This window comes from Manihot esculenta, chromosome 7 (assembly GCF_001659605.2).
Source record: "Manihot esculenta cultivar AM560-2 chromosome 7, M.esculenta_v8, whole genome shotgun sequence".
In the NCBI taxonomy this organism is placed as follows: domain Eukaryota; kingdom Viridiplantae; phylum Streptophyta; class Magnoliopsida; order Malpighiales; family Euphorbiaceae; genus Manihot; species Manihot esculenta.
The window spans coordinates 30,309,392-30,330,844 of record NC_035167.2 but is presented as its reverse complement, the minus strand read 5'-3'; the positions used below and the strand labels follow the sequence as shown (position 1 = coordinate 30,330,844).

At 27.9% G+C, this 21,453-nt stretch overlaps 2 protein-coding genes across 5 annotated transcripts; one reads left to right on the top strand and one right to left on the bottom strand.

Moving 5' to 3' along the window:
* Positions 1–748: 748 nt before the first annotated feature.
* LOC110618883 (BTB/POZ domain-containing protein At5g03250) lies at positions 749–4,970 on the top strand. Of its 4 annotated transcripts, none has more exons than XM_043958059.1 (4): positions 749–1,208; positions 2,421–2,490; positions 2,975–4,175; positions 4,251–4,970. In XM_043958059.1, the coding sequence occupies exons 1-4, from the start codon at positions 1,100–1,102 to the stop codon at positions 4,779–4,781; spliced, it is 1,911 nt and encodes a 636-aa protein (XP_043813994.1). In that variant the 5' UTR covers positions 749–1,099; the 3' UTR covers positions 4,782–4,970. The 4 variants fall into 4 exon arrangements, with proteins under 4 accessions (XP_043813994.1, XP_043813995.1, XP_021617847.1 ...); XM_043958060.1 differs by having other exon boundaries at positions 750–1,112; XM_021762155.2 differs by having other exon boundaries at positions 750–1,112; positions 2,958–4,175; positions 4,251–4,969.
* Positions 4,971–6,210: 1,240 nt separating this feature from the next.
* On the bottom strand, positions 6,211–10,982 carry LOC110619386 (E3 ubiquitin-protein ligase WAV3). Its single transcript, XM_021762797.2, has 2 exons — positions 10,261–10,982; positions 6,211–8,448 (listed from the first exon to the last, which is right to left on the bottom strand). The coding sequence occupies exons 1-2, from the start codon at positions 10,471–10,473 to the stop codon at positions 6,514–6,516; spliced, it is 2,148 nt and encodes a 715-aa protein (XP_021618489.1). The 5' UTR covers positions 10,474–10,982; the 3' UTR covers positions 6,211–6,513.
* Between the last annotated feature and the right edge of the window lie 10,471 nt (positions 10,983–21,453).

The following is a 21,453-nucleotide window of genomic DNA, read 5'->3' as shown; positions in this document are numbered from 1 at the left end:
CTATGAAAAATATTTTTCGAATAAAACATTTTACATAGAATTATTATAAATATTTTTTATAAATAAATAGAGCCTAAATATATATATACTTTAATAAAGCCAAATAAACTTAATTTTAATTTTTTTAAATAAATTTAAGCTAATATAATATTAAGTTTCATTTATTTATGAAAAATAACTTATATTTATAAAATATTTTTCATAAAAAATATTTTTTAAAAAATATTTTAATAAGATAATTTATTTTTTATTATTTAATTTTAATTTTAATTTAATTAATAAATTTATATATAGAAATTTTAATAAAGTTCTAAAGGCTTAAAAAATGAGTTATTTTTTTTAAATATTAAATTATTTTTTTGAAAAATATTATTTCTTATTAAATTTTTTAAATATTTTAAACACCAAAAAATATTAAAAAAATATTTTCCATAAAGCTTTATTATTTTAATATTAAGTTAATTAAAAATAATATAAAAAATAATATTTTATTATTAAACCATTAATATTTTAATTTGCTAGAATTTATCTGATTTTTAATGTAAAGTTTTAAGATTTTTTTAATAAAAAAATAAAATAAACTTATTTTATCCTTGGCGAAAAATATATGTGTATTTACATGGTCTATTGGGCTTTTATAATTACTATGCTACAAAACAAGTAACAGCCGAACAAAGATAGATACAACTGTAGAGGATTACATTACTAATGTAAATAAATAAATAAATATAAACGCTGGCTTTTGCTCGTAACAGGTGAGGTAACAGCCGCGACCGGTTCTGCTCCTGGATTTTCCCCTATAGACTCGGAACTCTCTTTCTTTTTTTCTTTTTCATTTTCATTTTTCTCGTCTTTTCTGTTTATCCTAAAGCCTGCAGAATTTGCATTCGAAAGAAAAGAAAAGGGAAGGAAAAAAGAGGAAATCTTTCTCTTTTTTCATCATCATTGCCACTAATCACCATTGCCATTGCTTTTCCTATTCATTCACTTTCTTTCTGTTACTTTTGAGGAAGTCCTTTTAGTGATAATTAAGCGTGTAGTTTAAGCAAATACATGGCCTGCATGAAGCTTGGATCAAAATCTGAAGTGTTTCACCTCGATGGCAATACCTGGTCTGTCATTTTCCCCTCCGTTGTTTTGTATCGATACTGATTTTAGTTTTGGTTTTAGAATGTGGGTGTTTGATGAAGTCGGAAATCAATTAATGGGTTGGTTTTATTTTTCACTTTTGAGATGATTTTTTTTCTGTAGCGTTGCGTTTCTTCTTTAATATTTTACTGGGTTGGATTGCTTTCTGAGACTGTCACTCATTGGCTTGTGTGTTCATGGCCTGTGATGCTTAACGAATGTGTTTGTGTTGCGTTTGAATTAAGATATGATTTCTGTAATGATCACTAGCTTTAGATAGTGTTTGTTTGTTTTATTAATGTAATGATCACTAGATCAGGCGGGCTAGCCCTTTTCATCAGCTTCTTTTATATGTGTGAATTATTTCATAGAGATTCTGAGCTGAAACATGAAAATCGGGAATTAGATTCGCCGCTTTGTTCTTCTTTTCTTTTAAATGATCGGTTCAAGGAAGGGGAGGGAGAAGCAGGGAATTAAATATGTGCAATTGCATGCAGAAGTGTGAATTTTTATAAATACTGTCTCAAAGATTAAACAGGAAGCCTACTCACGGTTCAGCTCATTAAGATGACGAAGAGCTGCCTTTGAACAACTATTTGAGTCTTGAAAGAGTTGTAGTAATCCAACATGTAAATTTAACAAGATAAATAAACATATACAGTTTTAGATGTTCAAAAGAATACGTGCAATTCAATGGAGAAAAGGTCTCATGAGCTAGTAAGTTTATGTGGTGCCGAGGAATGCATTTAGCTTTTCAAGTCTACTGCTTCTTCTAATTATCTTTCAGAATGTTAAATGAAGTCTACATTGAAATACTAATTATTGATTTGGTGTTTAGATTTTTAAGTATTTGATTGCCATCTTAACAATATAGAGGGCTTTGTCATAGTATGCAGTCACCCATTTTAGCTACAGAGATTAATTTCAAACAAGCAATTAAGAAATGAAGGTATGTGAATTTGCTGCAAATTCACTACAATTGCAGAAAGGACAAAAAGAGAAAACGTTTGCATATATATTCTCAAATGAATATCTATATGCATGTATAAGTTGAGTTCTGATCGGATTTCAACTGAATTACTTCTACTTGCTGCTGCCTTACACATATGATTTCCTATTCTAAATAATGTAAAGTTGTATGCAATTTCTGGATGCTAAATTCCTCATAATTCTTATGTTCTCTACTCCTCTCAAGTGAGAACTACTGTGCCTTCTTTTGAATAATGTGTACAACTTTTAAGCTAAGATCTCAACTGCACTTTAAATGAATTCAAAGTATGCTTTTTGTGCAGGCTTTGCTCAACAGGGCTTCCAAGTGATGTTATTGTGGAAGTTGGGGATATGTCATTTAATCTCCATAAGGTGTGTAAGATACAACCAAATGTCATCTTTCTCTTGTTACTTGACTGACACCAAAAAGTGCTGTCTGCATTTCATAGACACTGTATTGAGAAGGCTTTGACCCCTTGAAATGCATGCACAACACCCTGAGCTTATCCGGTGCCCAGTCTAGGAATTAAGTAAACGGTGCAAATTCTTGTTACAAGGTTGTTAGTCTATTCATTCATCAACCGTTTAAAAAGAATCACATTTAAAGTGTAAGAGCAACACTACTTATTAGCAGAACCTAATTGTCAGTTTGTAAATGTGTTGAGGGATGATTAAAATTCCCCTTGATCATTTTCTTCATTTAAATGGATGTTTTCTGGCCTGGAATGCATCACGTCTTGGTTCTTAAATTAGCTAACTACAGTTTACAATTTAATTTTCCACTGTCTGATTCGCCCATTGAGTTGCATAAGGTTTTATAGTTCTTGCACCTTTTCCAGTTTCCGTTGCTTTCCAGGAGTAAAGTGCTAGAAGATCTAATTGGAGAATGTTGTGGTGAGGATGAAAGAAAGTGTTTCCTGCAACTTCATGATATACCTGGAGGAGCTAAAACTTTCTTGCTGGTGGCCAAATTCTGCTATGGGGTAAAAATAGAACTCTCTGCTCTGAATATAGTCAGTCTTAGATGTGCCACCGAATATCTTCAAATGAGTGAAGGATATGGAGAAGGAAATCTCATCACCCAAACAGAAATTTTTCTGAATGAAATCTTTGGAAATTGGAGGGACTCCCTTAAAGCTCTTGAAACCTGTGAAGAGGTTCTACCATATGCAGAAGAGCTTCATATTGTTTCAAGATGCATCAATTCTCTAGCAATGAAAGCTTGTGCAGATCCAAGTTTATTCAGTTGGCCAATGTCAGGATCCAACAACTTAAAGAACCCAGAAGGTACTGTATTTTGGAATGGGATATGTACTTCGGCCAAGCCACAACCTGTGGGTGAGGATTGGTGGTATGAGGATGTCTCATTCCTTAGCTTACCTCTGTTCAAAAGGCTACTTCTGGCTGTTGGTTCAAATGGCATGAAACCTGAGAAGATTGTTGGAGCATTAATGTATTATGCAAGGAGACATCTTCCTTTGTTGGGTAGGCAATCAAGCGTTGAGAGCGGAAACCATGCTACTCCTGGATCAACTATTTCAACTGCAGCTGATCCTGATCAAAGGAATCTCCTTGAAGAATTGGTGGAACTATTACCAGATCAAAAAGGTGTCACACCCAGCAAATTTCTTCTCAGGCTTCTACGAACAGCCATGATTTTTCAAGCGAGTCCATCATGTCGTGAGAACTTAGAGAAAAGGATTGGTGCTCAGTTAGATCAAGCAGCTCTTGAAGATATAATGATACCAAACATGGGTTACTCAATGGAAACACTATATGATATTGACTGTGTTCAGCGGATTCTTGATCATTTCTTGCTGGTAGATCGTGATGATCCTTCATCGAATTATATAGCAGAAGAAGGGCAGTTGATGGGAGTTTCACATTCACTAACCCCAACCACAATGGTGGCAAATCTAATTGATAATTATTTGGCAGAAGTGGCACCTGATGTTAACTTGAAGCTGATAAAATTTCAATCACTTGCTGCTGTTATCCCTGATTACGCCAGGCCATTAGATGATGGAATATACCGTGCAATAGATATATACCTCAAGGTAAGATTGAAAAAAAAATCTTCAAATGCTTCTTTAATTGCTTGGTTCTGATGCTTGCTTTCTTTTTTGCTTCAGGCTCATACATGGCTGACAGATTCAGAAAGAGAACAACTTTGCAGGCTCATGAACTGCCAGAAGCTCTCATTGGAAGCAAGCACACATGCAGCACAAAATGAAAGGCTACCACTTAGAGTTATTGTCCAAGTTTTATTCTTCGAACAACTACGACTTCGAACCTCCATTGCTGGTTGGTTCTTTGTTTCAGACAACCTTGAAAGTTCACAGAATCCCAGTAGAAATCTTGTCCTCACCCGAAACGATGTGCACGGTCAAGCTGTAGCAACGCAAGACCGTGCCATAGCTGTTGATGAAATGAAGGAGCGAGTTTCAGAGCTTGAGAAAGAATGCTTGAACATGAAAGAGGAGATTGAGAAAATAGTGAAGACAAAGGGGAGTTGGAGCATCTTTTGCAGAAGGTTTGGTTTTAACAAATCAAAACCCAGTGAAGCTAAACCTTCAAAACCCAAAAATGGCAGAGGATCACCAACATCCTCTGCACCAATCTTGAATGGAAAAGAAAATCACAGTGGTGAATTAGAAGAATGAACATTATTTTTTAAAAAAAAAAAAGAAAAAGAAAAAGAAAAAAAGGCAAAATCTTTTATTCTTTCCTTTCATTTCTGACTTGTGAAAGACTAACTAATTGTTGTTTGTAGTTTAGACTTTAGGAAACTCACATTTTTATTTTGATCATATTGATCTAAGTTTTCCTTCTGACAAAGATCTGTTCTTTTGCTGGTTTTCCTTCATTACTCGAAACTCTTTATATAAATATTTAATTAAATATAAAATATATATTCCTAATTATTAATTTTATGCGTTATATTTCAAATAAATAATTTTGTTGTAGAATTATTAAACTTTAAATCATAAATTATTAAGAGTAAATATATTTTATATAAATTATTAATTAAAACATAAAAAATTAAATTAACAAGCTTATATTGTTCATCTTATAATTAAACTACTAATGAATTTAAATAAATTAAGATTGTTTGTAATCGAACTTAAAGTGAATTGGAGAATCAAAATATTCATCAGATTTAAAAATTACAAATTTTAAATAGATGAATAATAAATGAAAAGCGTTTGAAATTATCCACAGTTATTTCATTCTTTTTTGTATTTATATAAATGTTTTAAATTACTTTTCATAGTAGTGGTTTATTAAATAAAATATAATCAAAAATAAAAATATTTACAAAAGTATTTCAAAAAATTTATGAATTTTTACCATTCAATTAATATTTAATATTTATTTTATTTATTTCTAATATTTAATTTAAATAAAAAAGAGATAGATACCAGAAGTACAAAATTAAATTTAATTACTAAAAAATATTTTATAATTTTTTATAAGTATACATTTATTAATCAAAATATAAATAAGAAAAAGAAAATTATTTTAGAAGAGAGGAGAGGAGTTATTAACATGGAATAAGAATTTTACTAATACCCTATTAAGGCTCGAAAGAGTTTTACCAAATTAAAAATATAACTAAAATTAAGAAATATATTCAAATTGAAGATGAGTGAAAAAAGAAAATTTATTATTTAATTCTTATAATATATAATAAAAAATATTATTTAATTTTTTTAATTTTAAAAAATATATTAAAATATTCTTAAAGTTTTAAAATTTAAAAAATAGATTTTTTATTAATTTTACTTGTTAGGAAATATTATAGAAAAATTTAAAGTTGTTGTAATGAACTTTCTAGTAGATTAGAAATTAAATAGTAAAATATTTAATAGATAAAATAAAAAAAATAATTAATAAAATTTTAAATATTTCAAAGATATTTTAATATATTTTTTAAAAATAAATAGTAATTAATAAAATTTTTTTATACCATAGTAAACTTTCTTAATCAAAATTGAGAGGTTGCAAGTAAAACATTATGTGCAGAAACATATCTATGAGAGGGGTAGAGAGAACCTAACTCTTGATTTAACTAAGCAAAAAATAGCATAATTCTCCAAAAGAATTGAGAGCAGGTAAACTATATTAGGCAAAAGCTTCATCTCAATCATCACAATTACAAACTTATACCCATTTCTCTCACAGAAAAAGTACTGTTTCTCCTTATCTACATCAACCCCTGCAACACAAAATGCCTAGTATTCCTTTTCTTGACTTCCAAATATACTGCTTCACCCTTTTCCCAGATTTTATTCATTTACATTAGTAAGAGGAGCAAAATTACTATCAAAAATACCCTCTGTATATCTCTCCTGTTTACCCCAAAAATAAAAGCTAGAGAGGCCTCTGAGCAAGTCACCTTGGATTTGGCTGCGACTCGAATGGCCATAATGGTTGGACAAGCCTCTGAGCTGATGGACTACCGAGTAATGAAGCGTGAGATCGAGTCAGCATCTCTGTCATTGATGGGGTTTGATATGCCTGAATGAGACTTGAACCATCAGTTGAGTCTCCTCTAGCTGTTGCTCTTTGCCATGAGTGTGAGCTCAGACCTGAAAGAATATAAGCTCTTCCAGATGCTTCATATACATGCCTACTTGCCATCCTCTCTTGCATCTCCTTGAGCTCTGCATCTAATGCGATGCATAATCGATCGTGGGATTTAGCTGACATAGTTTCTGACAAAACCCTTTGACAATTTTCAAGGATAGAAACTGCACCAGCCAGATCTCCCTGCTCAGCTGCAGTTCTTGCCCGTGACATTGCAGCGGCTGCTTGAAGTCTATTCTGTTGTCTATCTACTTCGATTGACAGTGTTCCTTCTCCAGATATTTCGGGCCTCTCAAGCCTAACTTCTTCAGTTTTTAATGTTGCCAGTTCTTTAGTTAAAGGATCCTTGTAAACACATCTCACCTTTATGAGTGATGTTTGATTCCTGGATGGCTCAGCTGGGACATTGATTGAAACCAGAAAATCCCTCTCTTCATCAGCATACAGATCTCCAACATCAATAAATCCTGTGCGTCCATCAGCCATCACACGACTTGGGTAACTTCCCACTTTCAGCGAACCAAGGTGGATACTTGGGTGAACGCATTCCACTCCCACCTGCAGCTCCTGCACAACAACACTTAAAAGTCCCCCAATGCATTGTGCGAATGCGTCCTGGATAATGGCTTCAGTCTCAATGAAAGAGAAGGTGCCTCCAGAAATTTCTGAAATTGAATGCATTGATGAAGCATCATGGTCTGCACCAAAGCCAAAAGAATGAACCGGAATCTTGAACCCTGCAGTGTCACCACCATGAATAGATGAAGGGAGAAGCAACTGGTAATTTGGATGAGATTGGCTACAACCGGAACCACTGACAGTGTACGTATCCTGCCCATCTGATAGCAGTATTATACTTGCCACAGGATTCTTTTCTCTTCGGTCTTCCATTACTTTTGCTCCCTTTCTCAGGCCTTCAGCAATGTTAGTTCCACCATTTGCAACCAAGGAATTGACAGCTTGAAGTGCCAGCTTCCGGCCTGTATCAGACATTCGACGAAGAGGAAAGAGGCGACTGGCAGTGGAAGAGAAGGCAATAACTGAGAGCCTATCATTGGGGCCAAGGTTTTGTATTACAAACCCCATGGCTCGTTTTAGCAATGCTAGCTTTGTACCTGCCATGCTACCGCTGATGTCAAGCACCGTGACTAGGTCAACTGGAGCACGTGAAGTTTGAGAAAGTTGAGGTGAGCTAGCCTGGTTTCTTCTGAGATCTTGGCCTATAGTAGTAGCACCAGCTTTGAGATTGACCAAGACAGTGAAGTTATCATATGACTTGGATCGTGATGCAGCTGAAACTTCTGGGTATGCCTTGATCTCTATTCTAGCAGAATTGTGATCTGCAGCATTTCTATTACCAGAACTTTTATCAGTAAATACAGGTTGGAGATCCACAGATTCATCATCATCAAATACGCTTGGTTCAGGAGCCTGAAGCAATGGAACAATATGCCTTCGATTCAAATCTCGACGAGGAGGTAATCGTCGGACCACAGTCATCAAAGCATCATGTTGAGGCCAACCTACTGCATTGATGGAACCTCTGTTGGGCAAAGGTTCCAAATTGGGAGCCTGCAAGGGGATTTCTTTCCATTTTGCTCTGCAAACCGGACAAATTTGGTTACCATGTTTTACATTTGACGTAATGCAATGGAAATGGAAGGAATGTGAGCACTCTGCAGTGAAAATAGCATGTCCGCCTCCTTGTTTCATCTTGGCCAAGCATATGGAGCAGGTTTGCTGAAATTGCAAAACAAAAACGAGCAAGAAAGAGTAAATATGGGATAAAATTCAAAATAAAAAATAATCTCACAATATATATTGAGGATCAGTAGCATCATGGATGATATAGAAAAGAACATATATGAATACAGCCAATAACGAGAATGCAGTCCCATCCCATGCATGGTACATCAAAGATCTCATAACAAACATTTATCTTGTAGAAGAATTGAGTCCTGAGCCAACTAAGGCACATACCTCTCTCTCTCACATCCCCTCCCCCACAAACAAATAAAAAATGAAAAATAAAAACAATAACAAAAGAACAACAAACAAAAAATAAAAACAGAAGATGACAATAAACTACTTGTCTCATAGCATCTTGGTCAGACAGCAATAACCACAACAGGATAATCTGTATGCCTGAATGTCCTCGACTCTAGGCCAGGCCGCATTGTCATAGAAAAGGATAAGTATTAATCTGGAAAGAAGTGGATATTAGGTACCCAACATATGGGCCACACCATACACTAGATAATGTGGAGTTAAAAATAAGACTGACTTTTGAAATGTTATCAAACAATTATTTTATGCAACAGATAAACCAGGCCACTCAATGCAAATAAAACCTATATATCAAAGCAAGCAAGATCATATGTTGCTTTGTGATGTTTCCTTTCCTTTATTTTCCTTTCTTTTCCTTTACTTCTTTGATGAAGTTTCACACCTAGAAAGCTTGCAATCAAACACCCAAACAGTCCAAAGTTTAAACCACCATCCAAGGGAAAGGGGAAAAGGAAAGATGAATCCTGTAGCCTTCTTTTATTGTTAAGGCAATTGAAAATGATTCAGAAAAAGACATATTCATTAACCCCACAAGGTCAAAGAGTGGGAAACAACATGACATCAGCCCAGCAGCTCAATAATTTCAAGTACTGCTCAAAAACTGCCAAAATTGCTAATAAATTATTAACAAACATATGTTTACTATTCAATTATACAGTTCTTCATTTCTACTTTTTTCCCCACTGCCTGAAAATGACATTCAAACAAAATTAAGAAGGCAAAAATTCAGAGATACAAAGAATTCTATGTAATGATTTTAAAATCCGGAACCGAACAAGAACCAATGTTTCAACAAGATCATTTAACTTCTTATCAAATATCAGGACAAGTATGAAATAAGTGGCTGTAAAAAAATGAGAAATTTCTATGCTTTTTCAACTGTCCATGTCTGAGAAAAATACAAAGAAGATAAATGCTTCTGCAAAACGTAAGCCGCTTTTAATAGCTGAAAACGATGTACGAACAGGAAATATCAATCAAAATCTAGGAAAGAAGACGTTTCATTATGCAATAACCACGAAAAGAAAACCTTCACTCAATTAATGGAAATATAACAACTTGGCTTATTTGGGCAATTAAAGACCCTGTCTTCCCCTCTTTCTCAGCAATTAAAGACCAAGCAGCCAATAGGAAACTAGAATGTTCATCACACATAATTACATACAAGCTCTAGTAATAACAAAATCACAAATGAAGCATAAAACTATTAAATTAATTCAGCCAAGTCCACATAAAAATTCCACAACCAATATGAATTCCAACATCAAATCCACCAAGCATACCAACAATACCCACATGAACCACAAACTGTCAAACATTTTTTTTTAGAAAAAAAAAAACCCAACACTCAAAAATCCATTACTTTTTTTTTCACCTCAAACTGAACTCGAAAGTAAGAAAAACCAGCAGGGAAAATACTAAAATACAAGTATTTGTAACTAAAACAAGGTAACAAATAGAGTTTAAAAAAAAAAAAAAAAAAACCTTTGGTGATTTGCTCCCAATCTTGGACAACCATAAACCATGTGAAGAAGGAGTAGGTGTCATTGGCCTTGAGTCCCAATTCGCAGGTGAAAGCAAAGCAGCATCAGATAGTCTCTCACTTGAGGGTGGTGATAAATCCTCTAGCGTTCTTGGTACATACGCACAAAGATTTAAACGCAATGATAACTTCGGTTTCCTCCATTTGCTTCCCATTTTACTTGAAACTTCAACTCTTTCCAAATATTCAAGAACCAAAACAAAAATCCAAGGAGTTTCAACTAAACAACTGAAAAAACAAAAAGCAAGAATGAACAAAAACAGATCTCAAAATGCTTAGAAACAAGCTACTCTCTTTGTTTTTCTGTTTTGTTCTTTCTTGGAATGGGAGAGATAATGGGGTTATAACAAAAGTGAAATGGAACACGAAAACCGAGAGGTAGAGAGCTGGTCTAATGTCCCTTCTATTTTTTCAAGAGGGGACTGTTTTGGGCTGTATTTGGTGGAGAAACGCGAGCTTGAGAAGCTAAAAAATGTCAAAGGAAGGAAGTGAGCCGCAGAGGGCGTATGGGTTGAGAGCTGAGAGCAGGAGTAGGGTTGAAAGTGGTGGTCTTGACCGTCATGGAAAGGTGAGAAGGAGAGGAGAAAGGTTGATTCTTTGAGAAAATTAGAGTGAGAGAGAGGATTCTGAGCTTTGGTGAGTGTCGTTGGTTTAATTGAGAGAATAGTGAAAAAGAGAAGTAAAATAAAAGCACGTTTTGGTTGCTTTTTGCAATCATTTCACTATTCTCTTCCTCTTTTACCATTTTAACCCTTCTTTCTTTTTACCAAATATTTAGAGTATAATTAATAAAATATTTAAATTAATAATTTTTAGGATACAATTACCATTTTAACCCTTCTTTCTTTTTACTAAATATTTAAATTAATAATTGGGAAAATTACTTTTTAATCCCTAAGGTTTAACGTAATTAACACTTCTGTCTCTCTATTTTGGCGACCCAAACACTTAAGTCCCTCACTTTCTTCTTTTTCTTCTTCTTCTTCTTCTTCTTCTTCTTCTTCTTCTTCTTCTTCTTCTTCTTCTTCTGGAATTTCACATTGAAAAAAGGGTATTTTTGAAAAAAATTATCACATCTCACCTTTGACTCTTTGACCAAACGATTTAAATGGACGGAAGGACTACGAATTTGGACGGAAGAGAAAGTGAGGGACTTAAGTGTTAAATCGCCAAAATAGAGGGATAAAAGTGTTAATTACGTTACATCACAAGGACTAAAAAATAATTTTTCCTTAATAATTTTAGAAAACAATTACAATGATTGTCCGAATTTTAAAAAATTTAGAATATAATTAATAAAATTATACTATGGTCTTGTTCTTGTTACCAAACATTACTATGGTCTTGTTGTTTTATTATAATTTATTTTTATAAAAATTTAGAGTATAATTAATAAAATTTAAATTTAAATTTAAATTAATTGCAAATAAAATATTGACTAACTTTATTTGATAAGCAAATTGATAATTATATTTAGTGATTATGATTATAAAAATTTAGGTATTTAATAAATTATTCTAAATTATTTAGCCAATTGAGTATGTTATAAAATTCTGTAAGCAAAATATTACTTTGAATTCACTTTACTCAAACAAAACTAATAATTTCGACAAAAGACCAAAGAAATAATAAAATTTCAACTACTCAAATCATAATTATATTAATGCATTTCCACTCAAGACGGAGTAAATATGTAAAATTTTAATTTTTACTCTCTCAATCCCTAATTTTTATTTTTTAAATAATTTTTAAAATATGAATTATATGAATGGTTCGTAAAAATATGTGATTTGGGATTTTTTTTTTCATAAATTATTTATATGAATTTTTTGAAAAAAATTGTTGTTATTTTTATGATGAAAAATAATATTTTCATTTTAATTATTTATATTAATTCAATTAAATATGATTTAAAATTAAAATAAAATAAATTAAATTAAATTTGGAATTGAATAAAATTGATATAAAATAATTTTAAATAAATTTACAAATCAAAATAAAAGTAATTTAATTTATTTTTTAATCGAATTAAATTTAATTTACAAAAAATGGCTATATCAAACTAAACTTGAATAAATAAAAACTTTATTGGTTATTTTTTTATTTTCTTAAAATTTAAATTAAAAAAAAAACTAAAATTCTAATAGGATTAAATCTCTAATTTCCTTTTAGTGCCCCACTCTTTTTCCTTTTTCTTTTTTTTTATTTTTTTATTTTTTATTCAAATAAATATCATATATATTTAAGAATATATATGAATTTCTTACTTCAATATTAAGATTATGCTCTCCTTATTTTTGGTGTTTTTTTTCTTCTTTCATATCACATATTATTATTTTCTTTATTTAATGAGATTTTATCGTGTCTATTCTATTAAATGACCTTTACATTATTTATATTATTTCAATAATTTATAATTTTTTATTATTTCTTTATTGAGAAGAATTTTATGGTACTTATTATTAATTATTTATTTATTAATAATATAATTAAATATATTTTATAATATATATAACAAAATATATTACTATAATATATAATATAAAAATTAAATAAAAGTTTATCGGTAAATCTTATAGATACAATTAAATAATAATGTTATTAGATTAATATGTTAAAAATAATAAAATATATTATAAAAATAATTAAAAATATTTATTATTATATTATAAATAATTAATAAATATATATTTTTAAAAATAAAATTTACAATTTAGTTCTTAGATATTATCATTACTAATACGTCAGTTCCTATATTTTCAGAAACTTATTAAAACATTTTTATCTTTTCTCTTTGTTAACAAAATAGTCATTCAATCTATTTCTGCCATTAAAAATATAGCAAAATATCAAATTACCCCCTTCCTTTTCTTCTCCTCCTCCTCCTCCTCCTCCTCCTCCTCCTCCTCCTCCTCCTCCTCCTCCTCCTCCTCCTCCTCCTCCTCCTCCTCCTCCTCCTCATTGATTTTTCTTTCTCTTATTTTTCTTCTTTAGTTCTTATTATTCTTTTTCTTCTTTTTCTTCTTATTCTTTAATTCTTCTTCGATTTTTCTTTTAATTCTTCTTCGATTTTTCTTTTTATTCTTCTTTAAGAAGAAATAGGAGATTTTTCTTCTTCTTCTTTTTCTTCATCATCATTGTTATCTTCTTCTTCTCTTTCTTCTTTTTTTATTCTTTTTCTTCTTCTTCTCATTTATCATCATATTCTTTTTCTTCTTTTTTTCTTCTTATTTTTTAAGAAGGAGGGACTATTTCATTGATAAAAAAAAATGATAAGGACGTTATAATATATCTGAGAAAATATAAGGGCGTTTTAATAGATCTTTAAAAATGTAGGGACTGACTTATTAATAATAGTAATATCTAAGAACTAAATAAAGATTATATTTGGGAGTAAAATTAAATTTTAAAAATTCTTTCTCTCAATCATTTATCTATTTTTAACGTGATAAGTGATAGAAAATTAATATATTTATAAAAATGCAGGGACTGACTTATTAATAATGGCAATAATTAATGATTAAAATATAAATTTTTCTTTTTAAAATGATAATAGTAAAAAGAGAATTCAATATAAAATAATATTAAATATATTCTTATAATGTAATAATAATTAAAAATAAATAAATAAATTTTAAAATTTTATAACCTGCCCAGCCTGTTTTAAATTTGTAAAGTTTGGGTGGTAGGCTGTTTATACTTAAATAAATTTAGATTAAATTTAAATTTTCAATTTTTTTTTAACTCGAAAAAATGCAAAAATCTTATTATTTTGTAGGGATTACTCAAAATGGTGGGATTTTTCTAATGATGATATATTTTTTTCCTTAATTATTTTATTTTATTGGCACAAGGCATGAGTTCCGCACGTGCACGCCATTGACATGGTCCTTTGTCAACAGGGTTGACATTCCCAGCAAGTTTTACTTTTTGACCACCAAATCCTTGAGATATGGAAGTTTAGAATAGTAAAATTTATAAAATATTTAATTAAAATTCATACTAAAATAATCTTTATACTCATTTACGGTATTTTCTTCTAAAAAATATTGAAAGATAATAATTGTTCTTATCTGGCGTGAAAAACTTAAAGTGCTTTTAGAAATATTTTTAATTTTTAATCTTAAAATTTTAATTTTAAAATACTATAATTTAATTATTTTTCAATTTAATAGACTATTTATATATTATTTGAAAGATAAATAAAAATGATAAATATAATACTAAATAATTAAAGAAAAATGCTTAAGAACTAATATTATATTAATACCATATTAAAAAATTATATAAAAATTAAATCACAATTATAAATAACATTAAGATATATATATATATATATATATATATATTAAAAAATATAATTATTATTTAAAATTATTCATATTTTAATTAAAATAAATTATAATTTTATTCATCATGAGTTTTTAGAATAATTATCAAATTTATAACTATATTTCTAAAATTAAACACTTAAATTTCTTTATAATTAATTTATTCATAATTTTATGAGTCGATCGATTAAGGGAGAAGAAATATTAAATTTTTAAAATATTTTTATAAACACTTAAATTCTTATCGATGTAAGTGAAATATGTGAATTATATTTTAATCAATGAATTTTAGTGTAATTAAAAGATTAATTTTTTATTCTTAAAATTAAAATTTTAAATTTTATATATTTAATTCGTATAAAATTACAGTTATTTTATTCATTATAAACTAAAACTAATTCAAAACTACTGAATAATTAAAGAGTATAATTTTTTTTAAATATTTTTTATAAAAATTTATAATTTAATTAAAATTATTTAGTATTATTTAAAAATAGCTGAAATTATAAATATTTTTTTAAAATTTTAAAACTATCAAGTACTTAAATATTTTAATAAATTGAAATTGAAGGATAAAAAATATATTAAAAATTAATTGAATGAGATAAATGGGACAAAAATTTAATGGAAATTTAAATATTTTTATAATCAAAATATTTAAATTTTAATAAAAGAGCAAAAATGATAAAATTTTAATTTTTTAATATTTTTAATTTAAAAAATAATAATAAATATTTATTTATGTTTTTAATTGCAATAAATGGATAAAAGAATTGAAGTGTGAAATGAGTGATTATAAAAGAATTTAAATATTTAATTTTAAAAATATAAAGATGAATTTATTAATTTTATTAAAATTTAATGATTAAAATATAATTTATCTATTTAAATAAAGTAATAAATATATTTTTATACTTCTAACAGTAAAAATAAATGAAATAATCTATAATTTTTATAAACTAATTATAAAAAGATTTAAGTGTTGAATTTTAAAAATATAAAAATTAATCTATTAATTATATTAAAATTTAAATATTAAAATATAATTTATCCTTTTAATTATTATTTCAAAATATATTATATATTTTACTTTAACTTTTATTTAGAAGCCCTTTTTATTAACAAACACTAATATTATATAAAAAGTAAATTCTTTTTATAATTTTTTTTATTATTTATGCACTTAATATTTGTATTTATATGACAAAAAAATTAGAAATAAACTATATATTTAAAAAAAAATTAATATTCATTAAGATTATCATATATTTTTGTTGTAGAAGAAAAACATTTCCTTCTATCTTGTTATAATATGCAGTGGTTTATATAATTAGTGATAAAAATATTCATTGCCTATCGTTATTTTTTAAAATTTTTTAATGATCTGATACCAATGAAATTTGGCCAATTGAAAAAAAAATATATATTTATTTTATTGATTTTTTTAAAAAAATTATAATAAAAAAATTTTTATTTAAATTTTGATTCAAAGTGGATCGAGTCCGTTAAAAATTATCCAGTTAAAACTTTAAGTACTCGTTGAAGTTGGGAGGTTTTTTATAGGGGTGAGCATTCGGTCAGTTCGGTTTTGAACCAAACCGAACCGAATAAACCGAAAATTGAAATTTTAGTGTTTATGAAAATCGAACCAAACCGATTTTGATCAGAAACCGAATCGAACCGAATCGGTCTGATTCGGTTCGGTTTGATCGATTTCGATTTTTAATAATTTTTTTATTTTTTACACTTTATTTTTAATATTTTAAATTTTAATTAAAATATTTTAATCTTAATATGATTTAATTTCTCTATATTATTAAAAAAAACATATTATTATCACTAATTGGTTCGATTCGTTTTTTTCAATTTTTTTCTAATCAAAACTGAACCAAACCGAAATAACCGAAATTTCTAAAATTAAAAACTGAACCGAAATATATAAAAAATCGAACTAAATTTTTAAATCAATTCAATTCGATTGATTTTTTCAATTTAAACCGAATACTGCTCACCTTCTAGTTTTTTCCAAAGCTAGGAATACATCAATACATCAATTTTGATATAGATTCTAATGGATGCCACGTAAGGGTTTTATCTTTATTTTTAATTGAGTTTAAATATAACATATAAAAATAATTAGTGATAATATAATATTTAAATTTATGAATAATTACTATATATATATATTTAATAATATATTTTAATAAATATTTTTATTAATAAAAAAACTTTTTAAAAAATTCCTAGACTTTACTATTTTTATGATTATATCTAAACTTTTATTTTGTTAAAATTTAAGGTGTAATTATAAAAATAAGCGAAGTTTTATTTTTTTATTTTTTTAAAATTCAATTGTTTAGTTTTTTTTATATTTTAACTTCATTAACTCGGAGGTTTTTCTATTAAATTTTTTATTTTTAATAAAATTTTTTTAACATAATTAATAATTAAATAATACTATAAATCTAGGATATATATTTTGATTATTTTAAATATATTTAAAAAAATTAGACGAAAGTGTAACTAGGGGTGAGCAGTATTCAGTTCAAATCGAAAAAATCGACCGAACCGAATTAATTTGAAAATTCGATTCGGTTTTTTATTTATTTCAATTTGATTCGGTTTTTAATTTCAAAATTTTCGGTTATTTCGGTTCGATTCGATTTTGATCAAAAAAAGAATCGAAAAAACCGAACCGAATCGATTTAGTGATAATAATATGTTATTTTCAATAATATAAAAAAATTAAATTATATTAAAATTAAAATATTTTAATTAAATTTTAAAATATTAAAAATAAAGTGTAAAAAATAAAAAATTTATTAAAAATCAAAACCGATCTGATTCGGTTCGATTCGATTTCTGATCAAAATCAATTCTGTTCGATTTTTATATAAATATTAAAATTTTAATTTTCAGTTTATTCGATTTGATTCGATTTTAAACCAAACCGACTGAATGCTCACCCCTAAATGTAACAGAGTAATATAATCAAGTGAATTAATAATTTTTCCTTATATGTAACGAGGATTAAAGTATATATACTTTAATGAGTGGAAGAAGAATTTATTTTCTTACTCAAATTTCAAACATAATTTGGTATTGGGTGTTAAAAAATAAATCATTGATAGTGTACTAAGCATATATACATATAATTTTATCACGTGATTTTTTTTATAATCACAGTTCGCTCGTAGCGTATTTTGAGCGCTCATAGCGTATTTTAAGCGATTGTTATATTGCATTACATCCTTAATTTTATAAAATAAATATTTTATTTTTATTTTAAAATTATTCCGAACATGAAGATTGAAGAGGCTAAGTGGAGAATAGGGCTAGCTTTTTTTTTTTTTTGTTCCTTTGTCCATTGGGTAGTGCATTTTCCTATTCCCACTTACTCAACTTTACTAAGCCTCAAAAAGACAACCTTTTAAAAGGGAAAATGCTCAATCTTTTTACAATTGCTAATATTCCTCTTCCCCACAAAACAAACACCAACAACATGGAACCAAATAAAAGTCTCTCCTTTTCTTTTCTCATCTCCTTTTTAGATCACATGCTTCAACCACTTGTGTGAGATTATAAAGATAGTAGAAAAATTACTATTTAGTCCTAAAACTTTACTAAAATTTAACTATTTAGATTTTATTTGCTAATAATGTTTTAAATTAGTGTATTTTTGTTTTAACTATATTGAAATATTAGTACTTAAAGATTGATGGATTAGATTATAAAAAAGTATTTTTTCGATTTTTAAATAATTAATTTTATTAAAATATAGGGATGAAATAGTAAATTTTTGAAAATGATATCATAGCAATGAGTAGTTGCAGCAGTAATGGAGATCCATTATGAAAGTATCCTTATAAAAAGCCTTTATGGGAGAGAGGGATTGGATTCCCTTTACTGCCTCTAAATTTTGCAGACTTTTTCTAGGGCAAGTCAACGAGCTATAGAAAGCTGAAACCTTTTTTATTTTTAAATTTATATTTTTATATTTTTAAATTTTTAAATTTACTCCCTTCTCATGTTGCCTCCCACTTTATATAGTGATTGTCAATCAAAGTATCTTGTTGCATAGTCTGTCTTTATCTTATTATTATTATTATTATTATTTTAAAAAAATTACCAATTACCAAAGATTTTAAAAAATCTTCACAAATTTTGGAACCCTCAAATCCCATATTTAAAAAATATTAAAAAAAATTGACTTAATGACATTTTAGAAATCCAACCTATTTGTTCCTCGTGTGCTCTTATTGATTGAGGCTACCACTCTTAAAGTTGATTAGATTGCATTCATTGATTGTGCAGTCTTTACTAGAGCTGATTTTTTCGGTTTTGCAGCAGTATTTGAGGATTTGGAAGACTTCTTTTCCATTGCAATTTCGGGTTTGTATGAGGGGTGGGCAACCTGTTATTATTGAAACTTTGGCCTTGCGTCAATGTTTATCTTATGCTAGAGATTATTTTCTTCAGACTGGTTGTATTTTTACAGATAACCAATCCTTAGCCTTGGCTATTCGCTCTCCTCTGAATGACTTTTCGGAGTTTGGATTAGTTGTTTCTGATTGTAAGGATACTATGCGGTCTCATGGTAACATTCATATTCGTAGAGTACGGCGTTCAGAAAATAGAGCTGTCCATTTATTAGCTAGAGAGTCTATTCATCATGGTAGATTCAAGATTTGGATTGACATTCCTTATTGTCTCTTGAATTATTATTTTACAAGATAAATAAAGTCTTTTTTGATTAAAAAAAAATTTAAAGTTTTTACTTTAAAAAAAATTAAATTTAAAATTGAAATTAATTTTATAATTATAATGTTAAAAATAATTCAATATTTTCTTTTTTTTAATTAAAAAATGAGAAATTAGTGAAGTAGAATCTAAAATCTATGTTCAGATTTATTCAAATATATTTACTATCATACCGAGTAATTTATATTTTTGTATATACGTTTTTATTTTTTTTTACTATAAAAGTATTAATTTTTACTTTTTAAGGAAATTTAAATATTAAATTATAAAAATATAATTTTTTAATAATGAATAGAGATAGATTTATTTTGATATAAAATTAAATTGTAATGTTATTTAATTATGAAAAAAGAAAAAATATATATAATTAAGATAATAAAACAGTGAGAGCATTATTAAAAGTCAGTTTTCTTCATCATATCACTTTAAAAGAAAAATACAATAATAATAAGGGTAATTTATGATTTAGTCCCTAGGTATTACCATTATTAACAAGTCAGTCCCTGTATTTTTAGAAACCTATTAAAACGTCCTTATGTTTTACTTCCGTCAACGAAATAGTCCTTCCGTCCTATTTTCCGTTAAAATTAGATAAAGGAGGAGAGAGAAAATTTTTAAAATCCAATTTTACCCTCAAATAAAACCATTTATTTAGTCCTTGTATATTACAATTATTAACAAGTTAGTCCTTACATTTTCAAAAATCTATTAAAATATTTTTATCTTTTTTCATATCTATTAAAACGTTCTTATCGTTTTTTTATGTCAACCAAATAGTCCCTATCTTTTCTCAGATCTATTAAAACGTCCTTATCATTTCTTTTTGTCAACGAAATAGTCCCTGTCTTTTCTTTCGTCCTCCTCCTCCTCCTCCTCCTCCTCCTCCTCCTCCGAAGAAGAAGAAGAAGAAGAAGAAGAAGAAGAAGAAGAAGAAGAAGAAGAAAAAGAAGAAGAAGAAGAAGAAGAAGAAGAGAAAGAAGAAGAAGAAGAAGAAGAAGAAGAAGAAGAAGAAGAAGAAGAAGAAGAAGAAGAAGAGAGAGAAAGAAGAAGAAGAAGAAGAAGAAGAAGAGAGAGAAAGAAGAAGAAGAAGAAGAGAGAGAAAGAAGAAGAAGAAGAAGAAGAAGAAGAAGAAGAAGAAGAAGAAGAGAGAGAAAGAAGAAGAAGAAGAAGAAGAAGAAGAAGAAGCAGAAGAAGAAGGAGAAGAAGAAGAAGCAGAAGAAGCAGAAGAATAATTGATGAAGAAGAAAAGGAAGGAGGAGGAGAAGGAGAAAAATAATGGGGGGTAATATAGTCTTTTACTATATTTTTAACGGTAAAAATAGACAGAAGGACTATTTTGTTGACGGAGAGAAAACATAAGGACGTTTTAATAGGTTTCTAAAAATACAGGAACTGACTTGTTAATAATGGTAATACCCAGGGACTAAATCGTAAATTACCCTAATAATAATAGTGACAAAAGAAGAAGGCTACCAGACAGCCCTGCACAAAGTCCACTAGGGCAGCTGAGTGGCTTTCCTTTAAAAAAAAATTATTAATTAATCTTTTAATTTTAAAAAAATATATTAAAATATTTATAAATTTTAAAAAAATTATAAATTAATTATTTAATTAATTTTAACTATTAATTATTTTACTATTTAATTTTATAATTTAAAAAATTATTAATTAATTTTTTAATTTTATAAAATTATCTATTAATTATTTATATTAAAGAGATTTTAAATTTTTCAATCGATTAATATTAAAAGAATTAATTTATAAACTTTTTAAAATATTAAAATATTTTAATATATTTTTTAAAATTAAATAATAATTTTCTCTTTCTTTAATCATGATATCACATAGATGATCATTAAACTGTTGACCATCTGCAAGTCAAACTTAATCCCAGCATCCTTACGCCTTAGGGTCCACGTGTTTTGTTAAAAAATAATTATAAATAGTTGGATTTATTATTAGAAAAAAATTTTATTAATTAAATTTTTATAAAGTAATAAAATTATTCCCATATAATTTCATTAATTTATAAAAAATTAAATT